At 42.4% G+C, this 22,867-nt stretch overlaps 5 protein-coding genes across 7 annotated transcripts; 1 reads left to right on the top strand and 4 right to left on the bottom strand.

The window, feature by feature from the left end:
* Positions 1-592: 592 nt before the first annotated feature.
* Positions 593-2,462, bottom strand: LOC115572145 (C-X-C chemokine receptor type 4-like). The gene is made up of 4 exons (XM_030401972.1): positions 2,238-2,462; positions 1,933-2,147; positions 1,540-1,823; positions 593-1,444 (listed from the first exon to the last, which is right to left on the bottom strand). The coding sequence occupies exons 1-4, from the start codon at positions 2,250-2,252 to the stop codon at positions 849-851; spliced, it is 1,110 nt and encodes a 369-aa protein (XP_030257832.1). The 5' UTR covers positions 2,253-2,462; the 3' UTR covers positions 593-848.
* Positions 2,463-5,579: 3,117 nt separating this feature from the next.
* Positions 5,580-9,411, bottom strand: LOC115572088 (uncharacterized). 3 transcript variants are annotated; one of them, XM_030401902.1, is made up of 6 exons: positions 9,284-9,411; positions 8,133-8,199; positions 7,497-7,978; positions 7,151-7,226; positions 6,368-6,496; positions 5,580-6,258 (listed from the first exon to the last, which is right to left on the bottom strand). In XM_030401902.1, exons 3-6 carry the CDS (start codon positions 7,942-7,944, stop codon positions 5,877-5,879), a joined length of 1,035 nt encoding a protein of 344 aa, XP_030257762.1. In that variant the 5' UTR covers positions 7,945-7,978; positions 8,133-8,199; positions 9,284-9,411; the 3' UTR covers positions 5,580-5,876. The 3 variants fall into 3 exon arrangements, with proteins under 3 accessions (XP_030257762.1, XP_030257761.1, XP_030257763.1); XM_030401901.1 differs by having other exon boundaries at positions 8,119-8,199; positions 9,188-9,359; XM_030401903.1 differs by having other exon boundaries at positions 9,188-9,341.
* A 1,646-nt stretch (positions 9,412-11,057) lies between these two features.
* On the top strand, positions 11,058-17,315 carry LOC115573261 (UDP-glucuronosyltransferase 1-1-like). The gene is given in 9 exon segments (XM_030403973.1): positions 11,058-11,653; positions 12,264-12,327; positions 12,407-12,555; positions 13,163-13,290; positions 13,525-13,618; positions 13,789-13,914; positions 14,000-14,087; positions 14,180-14,399; positions 14,509-17,315. Coding segments are annotated over 9 exon segments (1,674 nt in total). The 5' UTR covers positions 11,058-11,119; the 3' UTR covers positions 14,780-17,315.
* Positions 15,465-17,967, bottom strand: ndufb3 (NADH:ubiquinone oxidoreductase subunit B3). The gene is made up of 3 exons (XM_030403974.1): positions 17,836-17,967; positions 15,805-15,933; positions 15,465-15,699 (listed from the first exon to the last, which is right to left on the bottom strand). Exons 2-3 carry the CDS (start codon positions 15,930-15,932, stop codon positions 15,546-15,548), a joined length of 282 nt encoding a protein of 93 aa, XP_030259834.1. The 5' UTR covers position 15,933; positions 17,836-17,967; the 3' UTR covers positions 15,465-15,545.
* A 693-nt stretch (positions 17,968-18,660) lies between these two features.
* pecr (peroxisomal trans-2-enoyl-CoA reductase) lies at positions 18,661-22,123 on the bottom strand. The gene is made up of 8 exons (XM_030401849.1): positions 21,969-22,123; positions 21,214-21,347; positions 20,944-21,109; positions 20,778-20,859; positions 20,598-20,694; positions 20,402-20,512; positions 19,477-19,588; positions 18,661-19,078 (listed from the first exon to the last, which is right to left on the bottom strand). The coding sequence occupies exons 1-8, from the start codon at positions 22,078-22,080 to the stop codon at positions 18,996-18,998; spliced, it is 897 nt and encodes a 298-aa protein (XP_030257709.1). The 5' UTR covers positions 22,081-22,123; the 3' UTR covers positions 18,661-18,995.
* Positions 22,124-22,867: the final 744 nt, after the last annotated feature.

Genomic DNA, 22,867 nt, shown 5'->3' with positions numbered 1-22,867 from the left:
ACCTGGCCATCACACATCACGTTTCAAAAAGGCACAGTTTCATTTCTCGACAGAACCGCGAAAATGCTGCGGACCAGTGGATTCAGATGGCGAGCGGCTGAGTGCCTCTGAATCAGGACAGAGGGAGACAGGCTGATGGGGAAGATTAGAACACGCTCCCACAATACCAATTGATTTGAACACTTTTGTCAAGCAATCTTTATCTGCAAACCAGCAGCTCACACCCAACAACAGGGAAAATGGTAGTATTTGCAAAGAGCAGCCTTGGACAATAGTTGGCAGCCTTTGAATGAGAAACAGATTTGATTCTGGCTCACTGTTTTTCCTTTTCCACCTTTCCTGTCCCTTTTAAATGTGCTTTCTGTGATAAAGCTGAAATGCCTTCATCTTCATTTACCACCTCATTAGCCGACTTGGTAGAATTATTTGTGTAATTTGGGCCTAAGTGATGTCTGCGTCTCCCCTACTGAGGAGGAGACGTGGTGATGGTGGCATTAGCTGTGGTTGCGTGATTAAAGTACAAAGCAGGAATTCACTCGGTTTCACTCAGGAAGCAAGAAACCAGAAAAAGAAAACATTTTCACCGATGTGGTTATTTTGTATATTTTATTACAAACATCTGCAACAGTAGACAACAAACACAGAATTACGGAAAACAAACCTAATGACAGTATTTACAAGAGAAACCAGGAAGTGAGAAGACAAGTCGTGGGCCAGCAGACTGCTCCTTCCTCTCTCAGATACTTTGTGTATACATTCTCACACACACACAAACAGACACCCACACACACACACAAACACACATATGTATTCACAGTATATACACATATATACAGCTCAAGCTAACACTAGCTGGAATGTAAACTGGAGGACTCGGACTCTGTGGTCGTGGAGGCCCCCGGGCGCCTCCGTGGTAGAATCTTCAAACTGGAGGCTCGGCTCAGCGTGAGTGCTCTGCGGGCCGAGCTCTTGAACCCGGCCCCCAGGAAGGCGTACAGCAGAGGGTTCAGGCAGCAGTGTGCAAAAGCCATGGGCTCGGCCACCGCCAGCCACACGCCCAGGACGGCCTCCAGGCCGCAGCCGCGTGGCAGGACCTCTAGACGCAGCAGAGCGTCCACGGAGATTCCTGCTCCGTATGGCAGCCAGCACACGAAGAAGCAGAGAACCAACGCGATGGTGGTCCTGACGGCTCGCCGCTTCTGCCTCTGGCCCCCCAGAGGGCCCCGGGTCAGCCTGGTGACGATGACGCAGTAGCAAACCAGGAGGACCAGGCCTGGGATCACCAGACCCACCAGGACCAGCTGCAGGTGGAAGACTGCAACCCAGAGAGGAGCATTGTCTGCTGGGTAGAATCTCCCGCACAGTGTGGCCCCTTCTCCTCCCTCCTGAGTCCGGGCGAATATCAGGTCGGGCACCGCCAGGAGGCCAGCAGGGAGCCAGGCACCTGCAGGGAGAGAGGATAAAGAAAAGTAAGGGACTGTGGGAGGAAGAAGAAGAGTGAAAAAACTGTTGATCAACAGAAAACCTTCTGACACTCACCCACATACACCAGTCTGTGAGCAAGCAGCTGCCTCAGTCCACCAGTGTTGGTGTCCGTGGCCCGGACCACTGCCAGGTAGCGGTCCAGGCTGATGAAGGCCAGGATGAGCACGCTGCCGTACAGGTTGACCGTGTAGATAACGTGGACGCCGACGCAGGTGGCCGCTCCGAAGCGCCAGTCGCCCATAGCTGCGTCCACGGCCCAGAAGGGCAGAGCCAGGACAAAGAGGAGATCGGCCGCTGAGAGGTGGAGGCGATACCGGTCTGTGAGGCTGCACTTTGACCTGCACACAAACACACAAGCGCAAATCAAGTCATGTTGGTTTCTTATCAAGGATGCAAAGAGATTCAGTGGAAGCTTACCAACCAAAAACCCTCCAGTCATTCCCTCACCTGCGTTGGCAGCCCAGCACTATGACGACCAGGCCATTCCCGGTGATGCCCAGGGTGAAGATGAGCGCGTAGACCACCGGCAAGAAGACCTGCTGAAGGTCAGCCGTCATTATGTGCTCCACATCACAGGGCTCCTCGAAATCCGCCCCCAGGTCACCAGAACCAGAGCCGGAGCCAGAGCCTGTGTCGTTGAAGTCATAGTCCAGGACGATATGCTGTGGAGAGATGTTAGAGGATGATGACTGAGGGCACAGGGTGAGGAAGGAAAGACATAAACATCCAAAACACACGATGAACATGCTTACCTCATAGTATGACATGGCGGAGGTAGTCCCTCTGCTTCCTCAGCGGAGTGGAGCTGAGGTTTCTGCCGATGGCGTTTATATAGCTGTGTCCACGCTCCTCCTCCAAACACTCCAACACATCTGTGTTCCTGCTGATACGTTTTTCCTGTTTTCGAGGTGTCAGGTGCCGATAGTGGTTCTATCACAGGATGCTGCGCTGTGTGTGTGCATGCCCTGCTTGAAGTGTTTTGCCCCTGAGACCTCTGGTTTGTGATAATCAGGATCTATTGGCAATAGGAAAGACCGCCGGCCGATGAGAATCAGACAATGTGTAATGTGTGACCGTATCTCTCTGCGGACTCCACGCTCTGTTGAATGAGGACAAGCAGCCGGAGTTTCAGCTCCCACCAGAGTGTGAACAGACTTGTTGTATCTGCGTCACTGTCTTATGTGATGCATGTGTACGAACATGTACGAGAGAGGGGGGGGACGCAGAACCTGAACGTGGTATTCTGCAAGTGAATGGGAGATAATTATCAGCTAAGGTAAAGCTGTAACACTCCCTCTTATCTTACACTGCCAATGAACCATGAGTGTGTGTTTGCGATGTTAGCGTGGCGCCTCTCTGAGAGCAGAATAACAGCAGTGTTTCGACACCAGTACATGCAGTGAGCGATACCCCCTGGACTTTACGATTGTGGAATGTGACCCGGGACAAACTCAGTTTGATGGAATCAATTAACAGATCAATTAATTTCAATTAAAAGGTGCAAACTGTGTGGCTTTGTGGAAGAAGTTTTAATCTTAATAAACTGAATAAACAAACTGACAAACATAATTTCATGCTGTTTGACTTTGTTTATATGTGGCGGACCCTGCCACCTTTTTGGCTTCAAACATTTTCCTCTGAGAACAGCTGGTTTATTCAGTTATAGAAAATTACATATCTCTTGTATTATTACCTCATCAATATTGTAAACATAAAAATTCTGAGTTTGAATTTCCTCACCAAAACTACATAGTGCCCCTTTAATGAATCAATACTGAAGTTAAAGGACGCATATAAAGAGGGAATTCAATTGGCACATTCTGGATTCCTCAGTTTGTCTTTAATAGAATGAATAACTGAATTTTAAAAATGAAGTAGCAATTTCATTTAAAGACTTTTAAAACACACAGCATGTCATTTTTGCCGTTAGGAGTCTCAATGAAAACAAAACTAAATGTACGTTGTGTGGGATGGTGGGAGTTGTTCTCATTGTTAAACAACCACTGTTGCTGATGAGAATCTGATGTGACTCAGACGGAAAATGTTTACTGATTAGGTAACATATGAACATTTTAATCAGGTTATGTTCAGACACGTTCGCCAAACCTCCCTCCTCACTCTGTGACTTTGTCCTGGAGACCATATTAAACGCACCGTTACCTTGAACGACATAATGGATCTCCTCTGACATGTACTCTTTGGACATGTCAGAAACATTTGGGATACTGTTAGTACACAACTGTAGTGTAGCTGTTTTTAGACATTTAATGCCGAAATGTTACATAATGCATCTTTAAATCAAGTACCCTCTCACAGTTCATTCGCTTCCTGCTTTGGTTTTCATTTCATGGCCGTTTCGGTTTAAGATGTGTCGGCAGCAGAGCGACGGCTGGGGCTCTGATTGGCCAGATGCTGTGTTGACAGTGCTGGCACACAGGTTAGTCTTTTAATTCAACACGTCATTAATCGGAACCAGTAATGTCAACGTTAAATATTAAATTCTGTGATTGAATTTTTTTTTTTTATTCAATTATTCATTTGTCATTTTAACTTGAATGACATTTCAATGCAATCAGTGCGTTGATTGTGTGACTAAACTCCACAGACCACATCCACGTGTGTGATGCCTGTCAGCAGACACTTTTTCCTGGCTTGACACTCGCTGCCCTGGCTGGAAGTCTCCATCCTCTCCCAATACACTAATCCCATAAGTAAACAGCGGCACCCCCCAAAAAACAAAGTCAAACCTTCAAGACTACACTCTCAGTTCCTTATCTCTGTCTCATTTTGCCCACCCTTCCTCCACACTCACTGGTATCAGCACACACAACTAAAAAATACACTGCTGTGAAACACTCACTAATAATAACCTATTCCTGGTTCACCCTCACAAAAGTTATCAAGATAACATGGTCAACATGCTTCTTGGAACAGAAACCTGAACCCACAGTAAGTAATAATATCGATTGTGCTGCTGATAACTTTTTTCCCCCCAAAGCTGATGCTGTGAGCACAAAACTCAGGTGTAACTTATCACATTCATTAACGGATGAATTCCATTTAGACACACTGCTTCTGTGGCTCTTCTTGCTGCACGTTCTCGTTCACTGGGACACTTTGTGATCATTGATGTTATCTATCACTCCTGTGCTTCTCCCTGATAGGACAAGTCAAACTGTATTCTGTATCAAGGTACACTGAATGGCAAAGAACTGATATACTGTAACTGGAGGGCTGATTCCTTTAGTAAGTGGCGCCACCATGTGGGCTTTTAGAGAAGGGTCCTACAAGGCACAATGATCACCTGGGATCATTCATTCGTTTAAAAGATGAGTTGAGAGGGTAAAGTGTAGTCTTACAGAACATTTCATGTTTCCAAATTGATTTGATGAGATGTTAACCTGAAATCTTCACTATAGCTGCTCAGCTTTAAGCGTTAGCATGCACTCCATCTGAAGCAGGCGCACGAGCTTGACGGTGTGCTGGGGTAGAGATGCAGTTTGATAGAACCCATGGCAAAATGTATATACAACGCTAATCTTTATGGTTGCTGTAGTTTTTCCAACACACCTTAATAGTTAGACTAAATTTTACAATCATTTGCTATTAGACTGTCGCTGCCATTTAAACTTCACTTTGTGCATGTGAGTACAAACTCAGTTTCTTCAGTGCATTGTGGGACAACAGCACACGGTTCAGTCGCTCAAATCTGTCTGAAGTAAACCTCTTCCCAAACAAATGAGTGAAGGGACCTGAAAAATGATAATAACCCAACATCATCGCTGCTGTCACAGTTACCTCAGATACAAGCAAGTAGATCATCTTAATCGCTAGCTGTCATTTTTTTTATATCTTTTAAATGAAGCACGTGAGACCTACATTTAGACCTGCTCAGTTTTGAAAGTGACAGATGACTTTTGTTGTGAATTGGCACAAATAAAGAACTGACTGATCTGAACATTGATACTGCGTTAGAAATTGATGATCAAATTGAAAGCTCATTTTGACCGCTTTCTATTCAGAATCGAAATTGTGACACCGCTCCGTCCAGATATTATTGTGCATCCCTAATACGGCCAAAAACAGCATCAATGTAAAGGAAACACACATTTATTCAGTTATGCTGTTGTATGAAACTTTAAATAAACGCCATTTGGAAATTTAAGAAAAAATAAATAGCATGCAAGTACAGCATGCAGCACACTGCAGCAGAACTTTGCCAATAAACTCAAATAGAGTTACATGTCATTCACTTCTGTAAAAAGTTAAATACAACTCAACATGAATGGCAACAAGTATTTACAGACCGGTATTTAGAACGCCAAACATCAATGAGAAAATCACAAGTAAAAGCCTGGTGGCTTAAAAAACAAAAGTCGGGAGTCAACTCGCTAACGTGTTTCTCTGACAACCATGCTGCTGTTGCCGCGCAACTGGGCAAGCAGCTCTCTGAACCCACCCCTCTTTGGTGCTTTCTTATTGGTTGGGACCTCTCTGGGCTTGGTGGTTTTTTCCAGGGGAATTTTGGAGGGACTCAGATACTCCATGTCTTGCTCACTAAATCCCTCGAGGCCAGCACAGCTACTGCTACCCCTGGCTAGATCAGGACTGTCATCATTGGTGTCGTCACTACTGATGTGCTGGCGGTGATCGCTTTCGTGCAGACGCTGCTGCTTGGCGACGCGAGGACCCTCAGAATCATCTCTTGTCCTCTTCCTCCGGTTCTTCTTCCTCTCTTTTTTCATTGGAACTCTGACACACTGTCGAAGGTTCCTAAAACAAAAATGCAGCATTTTTAAGATGTTTTTGGTGTAAACAAGTCTCTGTAAAGTATCTGCTTTGATACTGCAGGGAATGTGTTTAATGTGTAAAGATGCATTACCTCTGAAGGAAAGTGTGCGCCCTCGAACAGACTGATGGTTTACCCTCTACAGCACGTTGCTTGGATCGCATTGCACCATTCTTGCCTTTGAGTCTTTTCTCAACCAGTTTTATATGGGTCAAAAGTTTCCTGATGAAAAAAACAGCCGTTGTTAAAATCTGCTGACAGCATGTGAATTTGCCATCCTTCTGGTCCGCCCAAAAATACAAAACAAATATTTTTACTTCTACCTGTACTACTATTTATCCATCTAGATTATTTTGGTGCAAGTTCTGAGTTTTGGAGATACAGGTTGTAGAGAGGTCTCTCCTCTCTCGAATACAATGGAACAAGACGCCACTTGCGACAAAAAACTCAACTGCTATGTCTCCTTCCAGAAATCATGACCCAGTTATTCAAGATAAGCCCCAGTCTTTTTTGTGCACAGTTTCATGAAGGATCTATTTTCCTACTACTCAACTACACCCACCAAATGTATCACTGCAGAGAGGGAAGCTGCTTGTACTCATAGTCGAGAGCATTGTGTTTAACTGGGTCATGATTTCTGGAAAAAGATACTGCTGTTGAGATTTTCAGATGTATGTTTTATGGCACTTTGATCACCGCAAGTCAAGTGTCGTCTTGTTCGATTATGTTTGAGAAAAGGCAGACTACTCACACCAGAACAATCTACGTGGATAAATAGCACTACAGGACAGGTAACGAGGGAAAGTATGTGTTTTTAATTTTGGGGTGAACTGTCCCTTTAAAGCCAGTTACCAACACACGCAGATGCAGGCTTACCCTCCTGCATTAGGCAGCCTCCTCGGTCTCCAGGTCTTGATCAGTACCCACTGGTCACATGTCAGGGAAACGGGATCTGAAGAACAAGTCAAAAAGAGAGGTTGGACTTGTCAGGATGCATCTGAGCAGTGAAAGCAGACTAACCCGCTGGACTGCAGCTAGCAGTCGTCTCTGCCCACTAATGAGCGTAGACCGTGTAAATGTGGAAATTATTCGGCCTCAAAACACCAGTTTGAAAATGTATACTGACACAGGCCTTGGAAAAAAAACATTGAGGTTTTCCTCTGTACTGAATTAGCAACGACCCAATTTCCCCACACAGACGTTACATTGTCTGTGCACTCACCATTGTCTAAGAGTTTATTTTTAATTGGTGCTTTCATCCTCTTAGCCTTCTGATAGAGCTTCCGGCAGGCTGAGCACTCTCCCTTCGAGGGCCTCCATTTCTTGGCAGTGGTGTTGAGCAGGAGGGAAGGACCAGAAGCCACACTGCTAGAAACAGAGTACCTGTCCTCATCCGACTCATCCACTCCTTCATCAGTCACCTTTACAAAGCTCTCTTCCTCCTTGGCAACACGTCTCGCAGCATTTGTCCCGTTGATGATGTCGAGGATATCACGGTCACTCCCTTCATCTGTATTGCCTATGCTGTCATCGACTTTGGCCTTCTTCGGCCCTGTCTTTGGCCTCTTACCCTTCAACCTCTGTGGCTGAACCTCCTTTACAAGGCTGGCGCTTTTCTGGGAGCTCTTCTTGGAGGCCTTTGGTACTCTGGAGGAGCGCCTGGGAGACATGGGTATTTCCCACTGGAGACAATACTCAAATGACCTGTGAAAGAGAGAAATGATGAATACCTGTAATATACATTATGTGGGTGTGATCACTAAGACGCCTGGCCTAATCTTATTTTACTATTAAAGTGAAAATGCAATCTGAAAACATTTTATAAAGACCTCATACTGATTTACCTATAATACTTTACCCTTAAAGATGTTGTATGAATGAAAGACTCCGAGCCATCTGACTCGTACCAGCCATCAGCCACAGCCCTGGAAGTTTAAAGACAATAAAAATACAATTTAATGACAGATTATAAAACTGTGAGAATGACTAAATACAGGACAGTACTAGAAATATGATCTTGTTCCTGTGTCTGCGATGGATCTTAATTAGAGACAGACCAATACTACTACTGATTTTAGTAAGTAAAAAATGTAGACAATGATACATCGGCCGATATACACACAGTTTTGCAATGATCCCTCAAATGTGGCTATTAAACACTTGTGACAAATATATGTGACAGAGCAGGATAATAAACAATTCAACAACAAACCTGTCTAAAATGATTGAAATGGAAATATATATGGAAATATAATATTATAAATCAATCCAAGCATTCTTTCTGCATTATATTCTCTAAATAAAAGTTAAACAGTTTCATATCACTCAACCTATGACAAAAGCAATATATCTCTCTGTAAACTCTATGCTGAAGCACCACTTTTCCCCACAGGTTTGCTGTGTGTCAGTAAATTTTAAATAAACTGTAGTTTAAGTCATAAAGGAATCAGCTTGATTTAAGAACAGGATCAACTGATATCATAACATTTCTTTCAACCAAGCTGGGTCTTTTACACTGGGCCTCTCCAGAAGAACAGGTAATGATGCAGATCCCTTAAGTTACAATATTTGATGATTTAGCTAGTAAGCTAACAATTCAATGGTGAAACTAGATTAAAATCTGTCGCAAAACTACTGATACACGACGATGAACGTGGGTACCATGGGTTCGTGTTGTTTTGAATTGGTTGTTAGATTAGGTTGGTAGATTGGTTATCTAACAATAACTTTAACACATCCAACTCGAAAATGTGGTTATCCGTTACCTATTGCTGTAGTTTAGCGAGTTTTAGCACCCTGGTTTAGCTAGCAGGACTAAATTAAACAATTGACAGCAGGCTACTGATCAACATTAACGCGGACATAAGTTTTTCGCCATTTAAGCGAACGTTTGTCTAAAACTTTAAAACTTACTTCGTCTCATATCGTTCACCGTGACCGTGACATGACATGTCTGTTAACTGTTTTTACTGACATCTGGCTAGAGCCAGCAGACAAAGAGGGGCTTACTTGTTATTAAACTTGCCGGTGCCGCAGTGAGCTCGCGGACCTCGGGCTGCCCTGTTGAGCTCGAGGATAACTGGCTTGAAGATGCGCGCGCGGCGGACATGGGCGGAAGGGACCGGAAGAGAGGGAAGCGCGTGGATTCTTCTTCTACTGTTCTTATTTTAAAAGAAGTCTGTGAAAACGCCACCAGCTGGACAAAACGTTTGAACGACACCGCACATCCAAACACCAGCCTCAAGACATGTTTGTTAAAGAATGTTTTGACTCGTCTGTCTCTTCTCTATGTGAAAGTTGTAAATTGATATTGATGTGATTACTCATGGTGATATGGTATTCAATTCATTTTTGTGCAAGTAAACGTGAAGTTTGAGACCATCCCTAAATGTATAGATAAATGTCCAAATTAAATATTAGTTTTGTTAAATAAGATTGAACCAATGGAACTACTATTACTTTCCACCATATTCATTACACATGGAGATGTCAACTGTTTACTGTCAGTAATGCAACTCAGATGCAAAACACTGATGTTTTTCAAGAGGGGAAAACTCCAACAACTCAGTCAGACCAATGCCTTACAGCTTGTGACCCGGCTCAGCTGTGTCGTGCGTGTCCAAATAAATAAGTTTTGTTGGAAATCTTTTCTCTTCGACAAAGCACAGCTGGTTCCTCAGTTGAACTCTCCCCCAAATGCAGTAGCAGCAGTTTGATTGTGTTCTCTTTTATGTTTGTATAGCAGTAAATCAAATTTGACAGTAACAATAACACTAAAAGTCTAACCTCTAGCCTGCAGTCTAGGACTGCAATTGTCACTTGTATTTAAGTGAGGACTTTGAACGCACCAACCCAGCTAATTCACAGAGGAATTTCAACTCAAACAGAGAAGGCTGAAGGGGGGTTGGGAGGTGGGAGTGGTTTACAGGAGTATATTAAAGGACAAAACATAGGGTGCGTTCTTACGGAGGACCCAAACTGCAAAAATAATATATATAAATGAATTGATATACTAATGACTCAAAAAATAGATTAATATACCAATTAATGCACTAAAAACAAATAAATATATTGATGTATAATGCAACATTGGTACTCGACCAACTAATGGGCGAAAGTGGAGCTTATAACACACAGTTAATGTCAGCCCCCTGATTAGCATATAGAAGCAAAAATCCAAACTAATACACTTATTGTACTAATTGTATTTGGATTAATTATTGTAATTGTGATGACATTAATTGTAAATTAATAAATGCCTGTATTTATTTCTTATACTAACTTTGACATTAGGCTTTTCACTTGTGTCTGTTCTCTCGTTGGTTGGTTGGTTTGTCAACAAGACAACACAGGACTACTGAATGGATTTCCACAAAACCTGGACGAAGGCTGGCTCTTAGCCCAGATAGACCCCATTAACTTTTGGTGCAGATCCAGATAGTAGTATCCTTTAACATGGCGAGATAATTTCATGGGGGAAATGCATGGATCACGATAAACAAAAAGCACACATATTCATTTGGCTGGTATCTATGAGTGAGTACAATCTAATGCAGATCCAATCTGGTGACTTTATGGTTAAAGTAACAGGGCTATCGAGTTTGATTCTGAATGAGGGTTGATCGAATTAAAGGGCCCTGTTGAGCCTGGGGGACTCTAATGTGTGACATTCTAATGTTTTGGGTGTTTTTACATCAATTTATTGAGTATTTTAAATGTTTTATTTACTTTTGATTTTGTCAGTGTCAGTCCTCCATATGTTCGTAGACCAGTTCTTCCTCACTGTGCCCTACCTTTCTCACTGTGTTGGATTCAGTGAGCTGTTGACACAGAGGAAAGAGAACAATGTGGAAAGCAGCAGTGTTTGTGTTCCTGCTGCTAAACATGTTTATGCAGGCGAATGGTGCCGCGGATAAGACGAGGACGTCCGCGGCAGAAAACTCCAGGCCAGAGAAGAATGTGAAGACAGAAGAGGGTCAAGGCTCCAACACCGTTCCTGCAAGTGGCACTGCGTCTTCCGCTTTCTTGGGCAAATTGCTGGTGGTGCCCATGGATGGGAGTCACTGGGTGGGCGTGAAGGCCCTTGCACAAGAAATGGGCCGACGTGGACACCGGGTCACGGTTGTGATACCAGAGGTCAGCATACGGATGGGTCCAGGGAAACACTACGAGACTGTGACCTACCCTGTTCCTTACGACAAGGCTTATGTTGATTCTGTCATGGCCTCACACATAGATGTGATAAAAAAAACAGCGCAATCTTTCACAGAGAAGATAAAGAATCGCTTCGCACAAATCCAGAAGATTACAAGCTTAATCCACACTGGTGCTGAAAGTCTACTGTTCAATGACAGTCTCATCTCACATCTGGCACAGCAGGTGAGTCCTACAATAACAGATTTGAACACAAGATCAGGACCATGTGTGAAAGCCAATAAAATCCAATACAGCCTTGATCTTTATACTGAATTTATGAGGCACATCGCTATCAGACTGTGTCTACTACTCTTAAACTACTCTTTGTGGCTGTTGCTCCATTGGATTGCATTATTCTGTGACCTCTTCATGTTACTGTGTACAGCCCCCTATATAATTACGGAAGCAATTGTTTCTTACTTAGGAGAAAGAAAGTACCCTGTGACTGATCATAATATTATCTAAGGCAGAGATTGGTATTACTGATGCAACAATGTGTAAGCATTATAATGTTATGCTTAACAAATTTATCTGCCATAACATAACAGATTTTATACTTTGGTTTCAAACAATGAAAATATTTTGCATTCCGATTTATATTTTAAGCATCAGTCAATACAGTGGAGTAAAAAGTACACAAAAAAAAAAAAAAAAAATCAGTGAAGTGTAGAGAATTATTTTCTGTAAATTTCTGTGTATCTGAATTTTGATTCCCAAAACCCCCCTTGCGTTGATTTAACTAATCTTCACCTCTTTCTCCTTCTCTCCTGTCTTTCGCCCTTTCACTCTGCAGGGCTTTGACGCCGTCCTAACAGACCCCATGGTGCCAACAGGCTCATTAGTAGCTTGGAAATTAGGTGAGCTCTGCCACAGGTGGATTGTCTCTGTTCTTCCTCTTCTGCACATTTACTCAGGTCGTCCCTAAACCATTTTCAGGTCTCCCCACTATTAATCTGCTGAGGGGAATTCCTTGTTTCATGGATGTGAAGTCCGCAGGCTGCCCCTCGCCGCCCTCGTACGTGCCTCGCTTCTTCACCGGGTACACGGATAAAATGAGCTTCAAGGAGAGGACTGTCAACACTTTGGTGAGTACTCATAGCCACGTACGCATGAGGGGTGGCTGTGATTCTTTTAACTTTTCTCCGCTTAAAAGATGCAGTGTGTAGTTTTGGAGGAGAACTCTGAAGAGAAAGAAATCTTCTTTGATTTTTTATGGCTAAAGAAATCAATAAACAAACTGATCTTAAACGACAACACAGTTTCGTACTGTTTTACTTTGTGAATATGTGGCGGACCCTGCCACCTTTCTTTCTGGCTTCAAACAGTGTTCTGTAGACTTCATTTTCCTCTGTTTCAGTCTGTTGATTGAGTAATGGTGAAGATAAATACGTTTGAGTTTGTATTATTACTATTATTAAAAAATGAAATTCTGAGTTTGAATCACTTCTCAAAAACTACATAGTGCCCCTTTAATACATTAACCACAGATCACGCGTTGATTAACCTGATACCTCTTTATACTTTTCATTTGTTTCTCTGTCTGTCACATACTTCTGCAGAAATAGTTTAGGAACACAACAGAAGCCCTCGGTGTCTGTCTCCACACTTAGGTCCCGATGTCCTTGTTAATCTTTGGCTTCAGTTTGAGCGCCATTAACATTACATTGTTCGGTGATGCCTTCTGACCCACAGGTGGCTTTACTGGAGCCGCTGATGTGCCGACTGCTGTACTGGCACTTTGACAACATAGCCTATCAGTTCCTGGGAGAGGAGGTGGGCATAGCTGAAGTGCTGTCCGAGTCTGCTATCTGGCTGATGAGGTAACATGTACAAAGGTTATACTGTATAGTGATATTTGGGGGAAGCATACACACCAGCCTAGACTATCCTGTTCTGAAGTTCACACACACACGCACACATACTATTACTAGTGAAAAGGTATTTTTCGCTGTTCTTATTGTTTCATGCCACTAAATCACACTGAGAGGGAAAAAAAGATGTCAGATTTTTTTGTCTCCTATTCAGATTGATATCGTGATACTGTGTTTCTACAGGACCGACCCTATACTGGAGTTCCCACGCCCTCTCATGCCCAATATGGTGCCTGTTGGTGGAATCAACTGCAACGTGAGAAATCCTCTTCCTGAGGTACGGCCCGTGTGATTCTGACTTTGATTAAAAACAATTAGTGTCTTTTACTTCCTTCTACTCACTTTGTCTCACTGCTTTCAAGTGAGGGAGATCAATAGAACAAAAACAGAAATGAATGCCAGACCCACCACGTGTGTACTTGTGTGTGTGTGTGTGTGTGTTTGCAGGACTTGGCGTCCTGGGTGTCAGGAGAGCATGGGTTCATAGTGTTCACTCTGGGCACCATGGTGTCAGAAATGCCCGAAGAGACGACCTCCGTCTTCCTAGAAGCCTTCAGACAGATTCCACAGAAGGTTCGAGGACGATATATTTCACCATTTCAAATCATAAATCAATGTGATAATCAAAAAGCAACAGCTGACAACGGTTTTTTTGCAGGTAATATGGAGGTACACTGGACAGGTTCCAGGCAGTGTCCCAGAAAATGTGAAGATAATGGAATGGGTGCCTCAGAACGACCTGCTGGGTCTGTAAACATCCTGACACGTAAAGTGAAGCACACGTCAGACCACCTGTCACGTACAACACCATCTGATACCTTTGTGTTGTGTGTGTTAGCACATCCTGGAGCTCGGGCTTTCATCACCCATGCCGGCTAACACGGTCTCTTTGAGGGACTGTGTCACGCTGTTCCCATGGTGATGGTGCCAATCTCGGGGGACCAGCCGGACAACGCACAGAAGATGGCGAGCAAAGGCGTGGGAGTGGTGTTGGACATCGTTTCCGTCACTACAGAGAGCCTTCTTCAGGCACTGAGGGATGTCTTGAGTGACACCAGGTGAGGGGGGGTCAGAGGTCGCTCAGTATCTTGTTGCTCATGTTGATCAAAATATCAAACAAGTGTTGGAATCTAACTCCCATGTTGTTTTATTACGATTTATGTCCAGGTACAAAGAGAACATTCAGAAGCTGTCAGCTCTCCATAAGGACCGACAGATTGATCCACTTGAGCTTTCTGTGTACTGGACAGAATTTGTGATGCGGCACAAAGGAGCAAAACATCTCAGATCTGCTGTCCATGACCTCAACTGGATCCAGTACTTCTGCCTGGATGTAATAGCGCTGCTGACTACTGTAGTCCTGGTGTTTGTGATACTGACAGTAAAATGCTTGAAGCTATGTCTCCGGAATCTGGGCAGGAAGCGGAAGCAGGACTAATCTGGTGCCACACGTTCACCTTCATTTCAGCAGTACTACTGTATTTTAAAGGGAAAGTTCACCCCAAAATCAAAAACACCTTTTTCTTCTTGTAGTGATTAGCTCTTGCCGAGTTTTGGAGATATTGGGCATGCCTTTTTTTTTAATCTTATTTTTTATATATAATGGAACTAGAGCTGACAATCCAAAGAAATACATTTGAAAAACTGAACAGCAACAAATCTTTCCAAAAATCATGACCTGCCATTCTCAAGATAATTGACAGACCTTTTTGTGAGCAGTTTCATGTTGGAACTGTTTTCTTTCTACTGAACTTGTGCGCTTGGCAGGGCTCCTCAGCTGAGCTTTAATGTCAGTTAGCTTTGTTAGCTAGCCTCTTGCCCATGAATTGGTGTACGCTTGTGATGTGGTTGGTGGATGTTGTTTGGTAGGGAAAAAAAAATAGGTCCTACATGAAACTGACTGGGTCATGAATTCGGGAGAGAGAAGTTGCTTTTGAGTTATTAAAAGTAGCAGGCTAGTTTTATTATATTGGAGTAAAGGCAAACATCTCGACAGGCAATATCTCCAAAACTTGGCAACTCGCGCCAAAACTATCTACATGATAAATATCACTACAGGTAACAGGAAAATGTGTATTTCTTGTTATGGTTTAAAGGTGTAAGAAGAATGAGAAAAGCTGTGGTGTGATCAAAAAAAAAAACATTTAATGAACAGAAATGACAGAATATTATTAGACTCCATTACAGTCCGGCATTGAGGGACATTAGTGATGGCCACCCTTCTTGGGTGGGAACATGACGTACTCTACAGCCAGAGCAACAGTAAAAGCAGCAAAGCCCCACTTGAAGCCTCTCAGCAGCACCTCAGAGAAAGTGACACTACGAGCAAAGCCACCCGAGTATCTCCATGCCTCGTTCCTGCAGACAGAAGAACAGCGGCAGGAGAGAACATTAGAGTGCACGGTCAGGAAGAAGAAACAAACACATCATGTATATATATCTTGTGTGGATACTATTACTGACCGTGCCCAGGGGTCCTTGAGGCCCCTGGCTGCCAGCCTCTGTTCTGTTAAATCCATTGGTGTTCCCGCTGTCTTCCACTGCCGCCAGTCTGGCATGGACATCTTGCCGTGGCCGTGGTCACCTCCCATGCTGAGAGCAAATACAGATATATGCAAGTTGACAGTCATTTTAAATGGTAATTACCAGTTAGTTTACTGGTAGAAGCCTCAAGTTGTGGCTCTCTAATCATCATTTTATTTTATACAATATGAGATACATCTGTGGTCAGACTCAGAAATAAGCAGCAATATTTCAAGAAAAAGTGGAAATAGGAGACATGACATTGGATCCTGGCCCAAACACATATTTCCTCCAATTAACAGTAAAGGAAAGTTTTAATTTCATATGCTGCATTTACATACCTGAACCACGACACAGATTGAACCCTAGTTACAACTGCTCACTCTTTGATTTTCCTCTTTGTTGAGTCCAGATTATAAAGATAACTTGAAAATTGGGTCAAAATCATTTTACTGCGAAAGGCTGATCAAAGTGCTGAGTATCTGCAGTTCTACTTCAGTTCCATATTTTTACCAAACCTGCAGCTTGTTTCTGTCATCTCAATATAATGCACAGCTTAATAAGAGTTTGAGCACTTTCAAGGTAGCTATAACATTGACACTCTCAAATCCTTTATCATCACATCTAAGTTGTTGCAACTGTGAAAATAAAGTTTACAGAACGTCTTTACACCCACAGCAATAAATGTATATTGGCATTAAGTTTATCTTAACTTTGATTGTATGATATGAACATGATTATTTGATGCTTGCCGATATCAACGCCAGGAGACGAACAAATATGCTGACAGGATTGCTTCAACTGAAATATTAAAGGGGCTCCGTGTAACACTTTTGAGCAATGTACATGCATGTATCAATTTTTATTGGCCACACGTGAGCGGACAGTAAAATGTGAAAAAATAGTCCTTCCCCCGTAACCCTCAGTTGCCTATATAGGTCTGTGGATGATACGTATGTTTAAGTTGTTTAATAGGGCTGGACTGTGGATTTCTTTGTGAAGGACTTGGGTCCAGCTTCCAGCACAGAATATCCACAGAGCCCCTTTACAAGATTTTTGGTTTACATTGGCTGTGTAGACTAAACACCAGATTATGTTGAAAATCAAGCATTTTTCATTTAAGAGAAATATTCAGATATATTCAGATTCATACATATTCACCACTTGTAAAACATAATGGTTCAAATTAAGTATTTTCCAAATTTCGAAGACAACACACCCTGAAATGCAATCTGTGCAAAAAGCTAACACATTAAAATATATGTGAGGAAGATGTGTTTGGCACCTGTCCTTATGGGGGTCAATGTGCTGGCCAGGATACATGGCCGCTTACTCTCCGCATTATACTAGTTTATTTCACATCTTTGTTTATCTTTGCACCTTGTATACAAAGAAGAGTAAGCGACAATTTCGGGAATAAAGTACACGTTTTTATATGTTAATAAATGCCACATCACAATTTGTAATATTTTATTATTATTTATTTTAATCTGTCAAAGTAATACCGATGTTATTATGACAGTGTGTTAAATGTGTATCTTTCCTGCTGAAGTACCCAAAGAAACACACTTGCGTCTGCCTTCATGACATTAGCCTGCTAATGCTCACCGGTGTGAAACGTTTCGAACATTTGACACTTGTCTAAAGTGATCACTGACTGCCTATCTTAATCCAGTCATTGTCACTTGATTACTTACCTAGCTCCTCTACCTAAAATAAATGACCCCTTTAAATGAAATTAATCCAATTGTTGAGTAAACGAAGACAAACACGTACACAGCGTTTCCTGGGCTAGCATTACGTTAACGTTAGCTAACGAGCTTGTGTTCACTCGCTAGAAAAACAAAGTATTTGTTCAAAGACGCATTTGCCACACCTTCATATTTGTAAAGATTGTGCTGTCACCCAGTGTCAAAGAGCAACACAACTATCGTCAGAAATGTAGGATGTTGTTACAAACAATCACTTTACCTGAATGGTTTGTTGTGACCTCTGCTGCTGGACTTGTTTTGCGACAGTTGACGTTGTTTTGCGACAGACGACGGAAAAGCATTCGGGACAAAATACAAAAGAGTGCGTTTTGACTTTTCACTTGAGTACCAAAAATAAAAAGCTAAACTAAATATTTGGTACTATCCGTGTGTTCATTGAATAACCTGTAAAACAGAAACAATTTCAACAATACAAAATAAAACACAGTTTACTAATGTGCATTTCCTATGAGTCCGTACATGTGAGGATCACGACGATCACTAATTGTTATCTTCATATCTTCAGATATTTATTCAACTGTCAACCTTCTGGTTTTGCACCGTTTTGCATCTACAGATATGCCTTCAATAATTACTATAAGCACTTTATTTTCATTTTGCTATATTTTAATTTAATACAATAATTTGTATGTGTTTCTTTCAATAATGAATATAAAGAACAAAGAAAGAAAACACATTCCATGATATTTTGTATGGAGATGTGTTTTGCAACATGTTTACCTAAGATGTTAATAGTAACTATTACTCTTAACTGACTGCTCTCAGAAGCCCGATGGATAGTTTTTTCATCTTGAGCTGCACGCACAGCACAGCCTAAGAGAGTGTAGGCACCACCCAGCAATTAAGGCTGGGATTGGTCCAAATCAAATGATAGTCAAGTTGGGGTGTGAAATGTTTCTCACTCATTATTTAATGAATGGGGAATTACTGAGGGAGAGAGACAATTCAAACACTGCATTCAGCTATGTTTTCATGTCCATCGGAGGTCTGTCACTGTGTACACGAATACAAACTTTAACCCATGTTTGTGTGTTATTCATTTTTTATTTCAAAAACCTAGAGCAGACATAATGTATCTGCTCTTCAGTTCACCTTTTTTTTTTTAATCAAAATTACAAAATGCATTGGAAATGGTTTATGTTGATACTCTTTATCTATGACATTAATCAGACATTCATATTGCTATTAATTACATACAGTTATGTACATTGTTTACATAATTAATCACATCATAATACAACAAGGCCAACGCGGTGTGATGTTCCCTTGTGGTGACCGTGCAGTTAAACGTCCATGATTGTTGTTGGCACTGCATGTGTGTGTTTATGCATAGGGCTCAGACTTTTCCACAGAAGGGAATCAGAGTTTGCTGTGTGGTTTGAGCAGTTCCCTCAGAGCATCCAGGTTCTCCCCCTCTGGAGCTTCAGGCCACGCACTGTGATCTGAGACAGACACACCAATCGCCACATGAGTTAAACATACTACAAGGCATGGTATATAGTATCACCTGTAAAGACCTTTATTCTTGATAAGAATATATGTTTAATTATTTCAAAGTATCCTCAGAAATGCTGAGACTAGGAGACAAAATCAAGATCACAATATATTTCTTTCCAAATACCTTGATATTGATACAGTAACAATAGTGTGGTGATGACTATTAGTAATGTGGATATGATGACAGAATGAGTAAGACAAAAAGTTACAACCAGCAGTCTGGTAAGTTCAGAATATTACATTAGCCTTTCAAAACAGGAAAGGACAACACATCTGTCATGTCCCGATGTAATATCGATATATTGCCAAGCACTATTTGAATGCATTAGCAAGATGTACGTACCGGGTATATCCCACATGGAGTGGTACAGACTCTGTCCTGCATCAACTCTCAGAGTGGCTCCAGAAATGTAGGAGGCAGCGGGGGAGAGCAGGAAACACACTGCTGATGAGATCTGAACAAAGACACACAAGAGAAAAAAAAAACAGATAAAAATCCCTACAGTTCTACACACCGCAACCGAGAAGCACTTAAATGGCTTGACTGGCTCCCTCTTGATGCCCACTGGTCATCCCGTCATACCACGACCCAACACAACCACTTCTTAATAACATCTCACACTTGTTACAGTGGGGTTTTCATCAGCTCTGTGAAACACGATACATAACCATGCAGTCTAAACTCAACATTAGTATGTCATATAAGAGGATGTTTTCCTTAAATACTCAGAATAACAGCTCAGTTTTACTTCTTATTGTCATGCAATTGAAAATAAAGGATTTCAATTAGACCATTTTAATTGGGGATTTATGTAAAATAAGCAGAAACTGCGAGACTGATAACTAACTCTATGCTTGTGTGCTTATTTTAGCAAGGTACAGCCATGACTTCAGATATATGATGAGGGACTTTGCTATCCACTTGAAAATACGATAACAACTGAGAGTTTTACATTGTTCTGCATATGCATAACTTCAAAGAATGCTGCATGGTTAAAGGGTAGCTTCACCAGTTTTACACATTAACTTGTCTTTACAGGTCTTGGGGAGATGAAATGCAGCTTCCTCAGGAGCAGCAAAAGGCTTTACACTTTTTCTCACATATGCAGCAGTACTCCCCAAGACCTGTAAACACACTTTATTGTGTAGAATCAGTTGAGCTACCCCTTAAAAAGACTTTTTAAATCTGGCAAAGATGCTGAGTTTCATGTGTGCCTTTCCTTTTCCTTTCCTCAAGGACTTGTGGGTGTCATGACATAGTTACACACCTCCTCTGGTACTCCCAGCCTCTTTGCAGGGCTGAAGGGAACAGACATCTTGAAGAGCTGTGGCCCGAACTCCTTGTAATTCTCCATGGCAGTTTTGGAAAATATCGTGCCCTGCAACAAAACAAATGCACATGCTTTACTATGTAGTTAAGGGCCCATGACATTGATTCTGCATTAACTTATAACCTGTACTTACGGGTGCAACAGAGTTGACTCGGACTCCTGAGGAAGCCCACTCGACGGCCAGACTCTTTGTCAAGTTGTCCACTGCTGACCTCGCTGCTCCCGTGTGGCTGTCAGGGAGAGGACACACAGTGTTCGGACAAACAGAGAGAGAGAGTGTGTGAGTGTAAATTCAAGAGGCGGTGCTGCTTACGCCATGCCCGGGAAGCCTTTCCACATGTCAGCGATGATGTTGACGATCACACCGCCGTGCTGTTTCATCCACGCGGTGTAGACTGTCCGGAAAGAACAGCAAACAATCAAACTGAGGGCTTTCAAAAACACACAAAGCTAACCATTGTAGTTGGTCTGCTTCTTACCCTCCTTGCAGCAGTGGAAGGTTCCGGTCAGGTTGGTGTCTATCACGGCTTTCCAGCCTTTAGATGTCATGTGCTCCGCCGGGCTGCTGAACTGACCTCCTCCATTGTTCACCAGGAAGTCTATCCTGCCGTGCTGCTTCAGCACCGATGACACAAGGGTCTTCACCTGCCACACAGGGGGGGTCAAAACCACAAGCAGCAATGAAATCTTGCAAGCGTGCACTGACAACATGACGCAGTTTCAGAGGATGAAGGTGTGCACAGGCCTACCTCATCCTCATTTCGGATGTTACATGGTAGAGGAGTGACGCACGCAGGGCTGGAGGGAGGGATTTTTTGTCTCATCTCCTGAGCTGCTGCCTCCAACCTCTCCACCTTTCTGCTGGAGATCACCACACTGCAACCTGAGCACAAAATAGGCAGCCATGACATGACAGCAAGCACAAGAGAGATGGATGGTATATAGTCATCATTTAGTCATTTGATGTGATTATTGGGAATGGGTTATCACTCAGTGTTTGCACTTGTGTGATATTCACATGGATGACTGTGCTCTCTGAGTGCATTTCATAACATTTGTAGTTTTTAAAGCCATCTCGGTCAATAAATTAAATACAGTTTTTCTTAGTTTCTTACTAAGCTTTGACACGTTCAGTGGGCGAAATAAGTCTAAGTTGCCAAGTTCCACGGGGGAAACAGACCACTGCGCTCAGGTGTTGCACCAAAGTCTGTTACCCATCAGATTCTGTGACATTATTACGATTCGTCTGCAACAATGCGACGCAGTTTTGTTCAATTCTATTTTTTCTTTTGTAAATGTGTTATTTTATTCTATTACAAACATGATAGCAGTTAACACACTTTGTGCCACCACTGTACTGTAGTAGCCTTCTCGCTGGTCCGACAGCACTTCTATCTGTGTCGAAGTTCACTTGGCTCTTGTTGTCAGTCAGCTCCGGTTCGCTTCAGACTGTCCGCACTGTGACAAATACACGTTTCCTGATCCAGAACAACAGCTCACTCACCCAGCTCCAGCAGCTCCGCAGAGATGGCTTTACCGATACCCGTCCCTCCACCCGTCACTATTGCAACTTTATGGTTGAACAAGCCCGGTCTGAAAACACTGGACGCCGCCATACTTGTTTTTTGACCCTGGTGAGGAGGGAGAAACACGACACTGCGCCCCCTGCTGGACGTTTTAAGGCTGTCGGTGTGTTTGCTCTGATCATCTGTGCTGCTCTTTTCAGGAAGGTTCCTTTATAAATACAGTAAACCGTAGCTGTCAATACAATACGTTTTGTCTAAACTGTAGCATAAAGTTGTCAATTTTAACGTCTTTAACGTCTTTCTGACAGCAAATTGTAACCTATTAAGTCATGGTTAATTAATGATTGCAAGAGTTAATACATTTTGGTCCAAAAGTTTGAAGATGAAATAAATAATAAAAAAAAAAAAATTCACCCCTCATTTCTATTAAAAATAAACAAAAGTTATACATTAAAAATGTGTTACACCTTTTCTGAAAACCGTCTGTACTTCCTTCATGCAATAGTATTGACACTGTATGCACCATCAATGACACACTCAACTGTAACTTGATTAACTAGATATTACGTACTGGTCTCCAGTCCATCAAGATGACATTTTACACTATTAAACACCAGCATATAGTACCAGTGACAGACCATTTTCACAGAAGTCATTGTGACTGGCCATTGTGTTTAATGTACAGCTATTAATAGATGAGTGACATTTAGGTATGCTAATCTGTCAGTATTGGTATGCACAACTTTTGGAATTGCTCAGCAAAGGGCACTGCAGCAGAGGATTTCAAACTGTAAGGCTTTCACTTAACTGCCAACAAACCCCACTGTCAGAGTGAGATCACCCACTGATATGAAAGTTATTTACCTATTTTGCTAGA

The sequence above is a fragment of the Sparus aurata genome, chromosome 21 (assembly GCF_900880675.1).
Source record: "Sparus aurata chromosome 21, fSpaAur1.1, whole genome shotgun sequence".
Lineage (NCBI taxonomy): Eukaryota > Metazoa > Chordata > Actinopteri > Spariformes > Sparidae > Sparus > Sparus aurata.
This window is presented reverse-complemented; position numbering and strand designations above follow the sequence as displayed.

Bases quoted from the DNA above. Each gene is read 5' to 3' on its own strand.
- ndufb3 (XM_030403974.1), bottom strand. From the start codon at position 15,932: ATGGGAGGTGACCACGGCCACGGCAAGATGTCCATGCCAGACTGGCGG. The intron at 15,700-15,804 runs GTCAGTAATAGT...TTCTGTCTGCAG, and splicing joins CTCAAGGACCCCTGGGCACG to GAACGAGGCATGGAGATACT.
- LOC115572145 (XM_030401972.1), bottom strand. The intron at 1,824-1,932 runs GTGAGGGAATGA...GTTTGTGTGCAG, and splicing joins GTGCTGGGCTGCCAACGCAG to GTCAAAGTGCAGCCTCACAG. The intron at 1,445-1,539 runs GTGAGTGTCAGA...CTCTCCCTGCAG, and splicing joins TCACAGACTGGTGTATGTGG to GTGCCTGGCTCCCTGCTGGC.
- LOC115572088 (XM_030401901.1), bottom strand. From the start codon at position 9,225: ATGTCATGTCACGGTCACGGTGAACGATATGAGACGAA. The intron at 8,200-9,187 runs GTAAGTTTTAAA...TTAAACTTCCAG, and splicing joins GGTGAACGATATGAGACGAA to GGCTGTGGCTGATGGCTGGT. The intron at 6,259-6,367 runs GTAATGCATCTT...TTTTTGTTTTAG, and splicing joins GCGCACACTTTCCTTCAGAG to GAACCTTCGACAGTGTGTCA.
- pecr (XM_030401849.1), bottom strand. From the start codon at position 22,080: ATGGCGGCGTCCAGTGTTTTCAGACCGGGCTTGTTCAACCATAAAGTT. The intron at 21,110-21,213 runs GTAGGCCTGTGC...CCTGTGTGGCAG, and splicing joins ACATCCGAAATGAGGATGAG to GTGAAGACCCTTGTGTCATC. The intron at 20,695-20,777 runs GTAAGCAGCACC...TCTCCCTGACAG, and splicing joins AAAGGCTTCCCGGGCATGGC to CCACACGGGAGCAGCGAGGT.